This window comes from Acanthisitta chloris, unplaced genomic scaffold, assembly GCF_000695815.1.
Source record: "Acanthisitta chloris isolate BGI_N310 unplaced genomic scaffold, ASM69581v1 scaffold31432, whole genome shotgun sequence".
In the NCBI taxonomy this organism is placed as follows: Eukaryota; Metazoa; Chordata; class Aves; order Passeriformes; family Acanthisittidae; genus Acanthisitta; species Acanthisitta chloris.
Window position 1 is genome coordinate 1 of NW_008660380.1, and position 8156 is coordinate 8156.

An 8156-nucleotide genomic window follows, 5' to 3' on the forward strand; every position below is an offset into this window, starting at 1 on the left:
GAAAGAGAAAAGCGAAAGAAGGAGTAGAGCAAGCTGGGCTCTCTCCACACGGTTTTCCTCTTTAAGTCTTTGAAAAGTGAGATTGTTGCTGCCACTGATCTGCAAACTCGCAAACCAAATGGAAACCATCAGGTCTCAATGTCTGGCTCAGCATCGTTTGTACAGCCTGAATCCCGCAGGGTTTCATGGCACACGGAGCCTTCCCTGGACCTCCCCTAACCCCTCCCACGGCTCTTCTCCTTTCAGACCGTTCTCCACCCTCTCTGTGTGAAGTATCCCCCTTCCACCGCGTACAGGAGGAGTTTCCTGACTGAGCTCATCAGGAAGGTACTGCCCGTTTTCCAGCTTGCGGTTGGCTCTCGTTGCTAGCAGCGCAGTGTGATGCCCAGGGCTGTCCTGTTCTGCCCACAGCACGAAGCCACAGCAGCTGAGCCCCTGGACCAGCTGTACGAGACTCTGGCAGATGTTCTAAATGAAGAAGAATCTACTCACTGTTACAAAAACTACTTACTGGTAAGCACTAATGCTGCATCGTTACAAACCACATGTAATCACCAGAATGGAGCAATGACTGGCTTTAAAAATACCCCCCTAGAGCCCAAAGTGCTTCCTGCCCTTCTCCAGGTGTAGATATTGACTGCAAACTCTAAATCTGCTGTGTGTGCTGATCCTTCCTGTGTCCCCCAGCCCACAGGAGACTGTGTGACCCTCTCTGAGAGCACAGCGATGGTCTCCGGAGGGACCACAGGGCTCATCACGTGGGAGGCTGCTCTGCACCTTGCCCAGTGGGCCATGGAGAACCCCGGGGTGTTCAGGGACAGGTAAGAGCAGCAGCAAGGATGGAAAAATGGCAAGATCCATGCAGAATTGTGAAGTCACAGAATGGCTTGGGTTGAAAAGACCTTAAAGCTCGTTTCACCTCCCCCCAGCCCAAGGTGCTCCAAGCCCCATCCAACCTGGCCTGGAACACTCCCAGGGATGGAGCAGCCACAGCTTCTCTGGGCAACCTGTGCCAGTGCCTCAGCACCTCACAGGGAGGAATTCCTTCCCAGTATCCCACCTTTCCCTGCCCTCTGGCAGTGGAAGCCATTCCCTGTGTCCTGTCCCTCCCGACCCTTGCCCCAAGTACCTCTGCAGCTCTCCTGGAGCCCCTTGAGGCACTGGAAGGGGCTCTAAGGTCTCCCTGAAACCTTCTCTGATTTCCAACTCACTGTAGAGTCCTAATGGCACTTTTCCCTCCGTTACCTTTCAGGACAGTGTTGGAATTAGGAAGTGGGATGGGCTTCACTGGAATTGCCATCTGCAAGACTTGCTACCCCAAGAGATACATATTCAGTGACTGCCACCACCGTGTTCTCGCACAGCTGGCACAAAACATCTGCCTGAATGGCTTTGCCCTGGAGCCTGAAGCCACCAGGCACAGGCAAAGGGAGGCCCAGGGCCAGGAGGACGAGACAGAGAACTGCCCAGACCCAAAAGTGGTGGTTGCAGAACTTGACTGGGGCTCAGTGACAGACACACAACTGCTGGGTCTCCAGGCTGACGTCGTGGTTGCAGCAGGTACTTCTCACTGCAGTCAGTGCCTCGCTGGGTGCGAGAGGCAGAAGTGACAGGGCTGGGGACACAGAGCTGTGCACGACTCACAATCCTGGCGTGATCCTGAAGGATGACATGGTGAAAAAACCTAACACAAACCTCTTTTGCACTCACCTGCAGATAAATCTGGAGTTCACCATAAATCACTGCAACAATCTGGAACTGGTTTCACTGGTTTGTGGTTTTCATGCTGCTTTCTGCTCAATTCTCAATCAGTATTGTCTATTTCCCTTTTTTGCAGATGTGGTGTATGATCCAGGGATAATTTCAGCCCTCATTGGTATCCTGCAGAGACTCTCCAGCTGCAGAGCAGACGGAAAACCTCCTGAGGTCTTCATCGCCTTCACCGTCCGTAACCCGGACACGTTTCGCCTGTTCCAGGCTGAACTGGGTAGGTGCCTCTTGCATCAAGTGCTCAGAAGTTCTGCCTCTTTGCCCATGCCTTCATCTGTGCTAGAGATGAACAGGAGCATTTTGGGGGAAGGAATTTTGTCCAAGAGTGAGATTCTTATCCCAAAGGTGGATTTTGGAGCAGTAGCTTTTCCACGTGGATTTGCTCGGGACGCTGAGCTCAGCTCCTGGCTCTGACAGCTACATCAGGCAGGGATGGATTGCAAGTGTGGGGGCAACAGCAAACTGACCAGGAGTTAAAGGAGTAAAACCACTGGCACAGCCTAACATCTTTACCTTACCTTACCTGTTCTGAGGGTTAAAAACCAACTGGAGATGAAATAAAATAGGGAGATTTGGGATTTTCCCTCATAGACTCTTCTAAGTGCTGTCTTTGGCAGCCTGTTAGCTGCACTTCAGCAACTGGGGAGGCACAAGATGCTCCCAAGAGCTTAGCAGAAGAATCACTGCTGAGCTCCAGAAATACTGGTGAGCCTTTGCCTGGGGTTTGCTCTCACTAAGATCTCCTGCTACAGAACTGATCATGCAACTTTTGCTCTTCATTTTATTAATCAAAAATATAATTCTCAGTGTTTCTCTTCGCAGATAAAGTCAGGATCAGCTGGCAGGTTATTCCAGCCTACAGCAACAGCAACTTTCTCTATGATGTGCAGCCAAATGTGACTCTTCTCCAGCTGTTTACATAGACCCAGCATACAGAGCTGGAATCTGGAGCCCAAGGGGAGCTGTGTCAGCCCTGCCACAAGGTTATCCTGAATTCTGGCAGCACACACAGATTGCTGCCAGCACAGGCTGGCTGTGCACGGCTGGGGCTGCCCCTCAGGGCTGGCTGCGAACCCAAAACACCACCAAGCCCTGCTCCTGCTGCAGAACTCTGGTGGACTTCTCTTCTCCAGCTGTTTTGCTGTGCAAACACTGGAGGCACCTGCAGGATCACAGGAAGATATCCCACAGGGACAAGAAAGCAAAGAATGTTTCAGATTAATAAATGGTTTAATATTAAAACCAGCTGTAAGTGTCTACTCTGGGGCTTTACTCTTGTCTGTAGGTACTTGGGGCATTGTAAAAATGAAACAACAAATCACCAGTGACTAATGGTGTCCCCAGCATAAGGACATGGAACTGTGGGAGCAAGTCCAGAGGAGACCACAAAGCTGCTCAGAGACTGGAGCACCTTCCCTGTGAGGACAGGCTGAGAGAGCTGGGGCTGTTCAGCCTGGAGAAGAGAAGTTTGTGTGGAGACCTCAGAGCACCTTGCATGAGCTGAAGGGGTTCCAAGGAAGCTGCAGAGGGATCTGTGTTAGGAACTGCAGTGAAAGGACAAGGGACAATGGGGAGAAATTGCAAGAGGGAAATTTAGATTAGCTATCAGGCAGAATTTTTCCCTGTGAGGGCAGTGAGACACTGTCCCAGGTTGCCCAGGGAGGCTGTGGCTGCCCCAACCCTGGCAGTGTTCACAGGCAGGTTGGATGAGCCTTGAGCAACCTGCTCTGGTGGGAGGTGTCTCACCAGGGGGAACCTGAAACCTGAAGGATCATCTTGCCCTTCGAGCTGAAGGAGGCCATAAGTGCTGGGATCAGGTAGCAGTGACCCAGCCCAGGTTTCAACTCTCTGTCCCCATCAGGAAGCACTCAGAGGTGCAGGAAATGCCCAGCAGCAGCACACAGGAGCTTCTTTTGGGTCACTCAGAGGTTCTGTACAGATGGCTCGTCCGGCACTTAAAACTCTCATTATAGGGTTGATGTTTCTCCTTTCTATTCATCTGCTCACAGAGTTTTTCCTGTTCTTTCTCAAGGCACATCCAACTCAAGAGAGCAAGGGGAGCACTCCCTGCCTGTTTCCCTCCAAGTGCCCAGAGCCATCACACACCAGTGGCTGCACCTCCACATTCCTGCACAGGCTTGGAACAAAATGGTTCTGTCTCAAAAATTCACACAGGAGGATATTTGGTGCAAGGGGTTGAAAAAATGAACCCCTAAGTATCCTCACCTAAATCCCAGAATCACTCCAGGACCATCAAGTCCGACCTGTGACCAGTTGAAATCCAACAACTCAAATAAAAGGCACCTCCCATTTGCCAAAAACCCCATACCCAAACAGCCACTAAAGTGCTGTGGGTAAAACTCTAATTTTGGATCTGGATTCAAGTATCTCCACCAAAAAGCGATGGTGAGCATACAGCAAAGAGCCCTGGCTGCACCTCAGCACTCCACAGCTCGGGGAGGGCAGTGAGTGCCACCCCTGGGCCCGAGTTGGTCACAAACTGCAGCTGTGTTTATTGGTCACCTCTGCAGCACAGGCTGTGCCCTCCCCAGGCTCTGCCCCAGCAGGGGCAGCACAGGCTGTGCCCCCTCCCAGGCTGTGCCCCAGCAGGGGCAGCACGGTGTGGTCCCAGCTCTCCTCCCAGCGCGGTGCCCTGCTCGCCCGCAGCCTCTGCCGCAGCCGCTCCAGCTCCCCGGGGGCAGGGAAGTCCCAGAAAAGCATCTGGAACCAAACAGGAGAAGCACGAAAATACCACCATGTCACACCTGAGGCTCGTTCCTACACGCTGACCCCCAGCACTGCAGCCAGGCTGCCCCTGGCTCTGCCCTTACCTTGAGCTGTTCTGCGAGTTCCTTCGAGTCCTTGAATATCAAACCATTTTCATTGTGTTTCACCAGTTCATGTAAACTGTGAAATAAGAAGTTACAGAAGGGAAAATGAGCCAAAGGCAGAACATGGGGAATGGTGCCCAGTGCCACCCAAAGGAGCACACCAGGTCTGTATCAGTGCCAGCACAGCTGGGCGTGAGCTCCACGCCAACCCGGGGGGATGAGAAAGCAGTTTGGGACACTGAAAGGCTCTTTCTCCTTTATGTCAGACTAAATCTGTCATAGCCAAGGCCCTTGCTGTGTGTGCCACTCACCCGGGCACCCACTAAAATCAGGGCAATAATCTGCTGTAAAACCAGCCCCGATGAAAATCCATGACCCAGCGTGGGATCCTCACAGAGAACTCTGTGTAGGAAGGTGAGTTCCACAGATTCCAACTGCCTAGCCCTTCACTGCTACACACGAGGAAGCTTCTTGGAGATGGCAGATGGAAACTGAGGATCACAGGCATTGAAGGCAAGAGGCTACAGGAAATGCTCCAAACTTTGCAGAAACTGGTGTTACTTTTAATGGATTTCTAGCTTCCCTTACTCAATTGCTACAAAAGGCAAAATCCTGGACCTCACTCGGACCCTGCAGCAGCTGCTGAGCCCTTGCTTAGTGAGGGTACTGGTTTCTGTGAGTCATTTGAATTGCTCTTACCACTCAAAATGTATGGCACACACAGGCAAACAGCAGCCAAACATATCCACCACCTTCATGGGCAGATCCAAACCACTGGAGGATTTGTGGAGACAAACTCCCAGGTCTGCCGAGCCTGGGGGCAAAAACCGGGTGAACTCCCGGGAGCAGCAGCTCCTCCCCCCTGCCCACCTCAGACCGTGCTGCCTGGGGGGCAGAGCAGAGCTCCAGGCAGGCTCCTGAGCTCTCCCAGCCCCTGTGCACAGGCTGTTCCAGCTCTCTGCAGCTGTGCCAAGCTGCTGCTCACACTTTCTCACCAAGCAGAAGAGGATAATCCTCAGCCTCCAGCCACGGTGTACAGATCTGGATGTGTTCAAAGTGCAGTTTCTGTATCAGGCCATTGTAGTAGTCTTTCAGAGGTCCTTTACCTGTTTAAAACAGGAAAATAATATATACTATAAGGTTTTATTAAACCAAGATGACTGAAGAGTGTGGTCTGAGAACCTCAGCAGACAGCTGACCAGCTCCTGCTGGATCAGGTACACAAGGACACCACACATGATCCTCAGAAGACATGCAAAAATCTAAGTCCTCTTGAAACCAACTGCCACCTGGACCTGTCCCACGCAGGACTTAAAGGAGTTTGCCATCTATACACAGTCATGGAATTGTTTAGGCTGGAAAAGCCCTCTAAGACCACTGATCCAACCATTCCCCAGCACTGCCAAGGCACCACTAACCACGTCCCCAAATGCCACATCCACATGGCTGTTAAATCCCTCCAGGGGTGGTGACTCCAGCCCTGCCCTGGGCAGCTGTGCCAGTGCCTGACCACCCTTTCCATCAAGGAATTTCCCAATATCCAACCTGAACCTCCCCTGGCACAACCTGAGGCTGTTTCCCCTCATCATGTCCCTCGTTCCCTGGGAGCAGAGCCTGACCCCACCTGGCTGCCCCTCCTGGCAGGGAGTTGGAGAGAGTGAGAAGGTTCCCCCTGAGCCTCCTTTTCTCCAGGCTGAGCCCCCTCAGCTGCATTGCACTGCCCAGCTCCCTTCCCCAGCTCCATTCTCTTCTCTGGACAATCTCCAGCCCCTCAGTGTCCTTGCCATGAGGGGCCCAGAACTGCCCCCAGGGTTGGAGGTGCCTCCCCATTGCCCCGGTCCTGCTGGTCACACTGGTGCTGGTACAAGCCCATGCCCTTGGCCTTCTTGCCCACCTGGGCACACCTGGGCTCATGTTCAGCTGCTGCTGAGCAGCACTAGAGACTCTTTTCCAGCACTAAATAAAAATCTCTAACATTCCAGGCATCAGATTTTGCATTTCTTTTGCAGCATCATCTCAGTGTGGAGCTCCAGCTGTTGTGCACACAGAGCTGTGCAGAGCTGCAGGAGACAGGGAGGCCAAGAGCCTCTGCCCTTTAAAGACATGCCATGGCTCCACGGTTCAATTCTGCACCACCACCCCCTAACCAGACAAAGACAGCAGGCTCTGCTCTCTCCTCACCACCAGCAGAGAGCCAGCACAGAAGAGGTGTGACAAAGAAGTGCTCTGTGCTAGCACTGAAAGAGTTGCAGCACAAAGTCTCACCTGTTATCACACACACCAAGGCTGGAAGCTTGGCCCCCTCACCAATAAACCTCTCGTAATCTGCAGGAGATAAACTGGTTAGAGTTGGCCAATACACATGTGCTTGGTGTCAGAGTGGCCACAGAGTACTCAACATCCCCTTCCCACTGCAAGAACTTCTTCACAAGCACGGATTTAGTAAGGCAGTGGGAAATTCAGCAAGGCTACAACTGACAAACTACCATGGCAATAAATTCTGCTCTGCTTAAAGCACTTTTCATAAAGCATTTGTTCAACTGCACCACAATCAGCTGCTTCAGTAGATCAACTCACACTGCCGCTGCAAAGTCCTCCCTCCCTCCCTCCCTCCCAGCAGGTGCCTGTGCAGGGTTTGTGTGACAGCTTAGGAAACAAACTGCAGTTCAGAGTGGAGTGAGAAACGTCATTCTCCCTGACAACTCCCTCTCACTGAATCCACATGTTGCACTCGTGTATTCCAATTCTGCTCCTAAACCACTGCTGGACTAATCCAAAGTTCAGAACAAACCCCCTGCTCATTAATACAATGCACCTGCATTTTCACCACTGATCTTCAGCCAAGCCCTTCCTGAGTGCCCAGAAAACAGCCCCTTGGAATAAGAGATTAATTTCTTCGACTCACCTTCCAAAGCTTTTAAAAGGACCGAGAAGTCTTCGTCCTCTGGAACAGAAGGTTTCATTCGTGAATTCCTACTTCTGTTATTTACCATGTCTAACTAACTCCAGTCAGAGTTTCCTCACAGACTGTGCTGCTTTGCTTCCCTTGTGGACAACAGAGCAGCCAAACCCTGACAAACACGGCACATTCTCACAGCTGGTAAGTTACAATGCTCTGGTTCCTGAAGCTGGAGAACTGTGCAAAACCTGCCCTGATAATTCAAAGGTAAAGGCAATTGTGACAATGGTTACTAGCAGTGGGTTGGTTTCCACTCTCTGCTCCCTTTCCCATACAGAGAGAAAAAACGGTAGTGATGCAATTGTGTAACACAGAAGTCACAAAGTGGTTTGGGGTTGGAAGGACAACAAAGCTCATCTTGTTTCACCCGTGCCATGGGCAGGGACATCTTCCGCCCGCCCAGGCTGCTTGGTAAGGAGCTCCCATTGCAATGCTTTAATCTCTAGCCATTCTCCACGCTCAGCCTCAGGGCTGGAGCTCTGCGGTTCAACTCTAACCCGTCCGTTCTGAGCCACCCAGGTACTTCAGGTACCGCTCCAGGCACAGAGGGCAGAGCAGAGCTCCAGGGTGAGCAGTGCCCACAGCCCCAGCCCCAG

At 52.1% G+C, this 8156-nt stretch overlaps 2 protein-coding genes across 2 annotated transcripts in view; one reads left to right on the forward strand and one right to left on the reverse strand.

The window, feature by feature from the left end:
- Window positions 1–246: 246 nt before the first annotated feature.
- On the forward strand, window positions 247–2693 carry FAM86A (family with sequence similarity 86, member A; the record flags this gene model as incomplete). The annotated part of the gene is made up of 6 exons (XM_009069794.1): window positions 247–327; window positions 412–513; window positions 688–821; window positions 1253–1560; window positions 1838–1987; window positions 2593–2693. Coding segments are annotated over 6 exons (876 nt in total), but the record flags the coding sequence as incomplete, so codon positions are not given.
- A 133-nt stretch (window positions 2694–2826) lies between these two features.
- The window catches only part of ALG1 (ALG1, chitobiosyldiphosphodolichol beta-mannosyltransferase), a gene marked incomplete at its 5' end in the record, with an annotated part of 7986 nt that continues 2656 nt past the window's right edge, over window positions 2827–8156 (reverse strand). Inside the window, 8 exons of the mRNA XM_009069796.1 lie at window positions 2827–2932; window positions 4373–4491; window positions 4602–4677; window positions 5301–5415; window positions 5597–5707; window positions 6867–6926; window positions 7507–7545; window positions 7956–7964. Coding sequence (XP_009068044.1) covers window positions 2827–2932; window positions 4373–4491; window positions 4602–4677; window positions 5301–5415; window positions 5597–5707; window positions 6867–6926; window positions 7507–7545; window positions 7956–7964 — 635 coding nt within the window. The remainder of the gene's footprint in view (window positions 2933–4372; window positions 4492–4601; window positions 4678–5300; window positions 5416–5596; window positions 5708–6866; window positions 6927–7506; window positions 7546–7955; window positions 7965–8156) is intronic.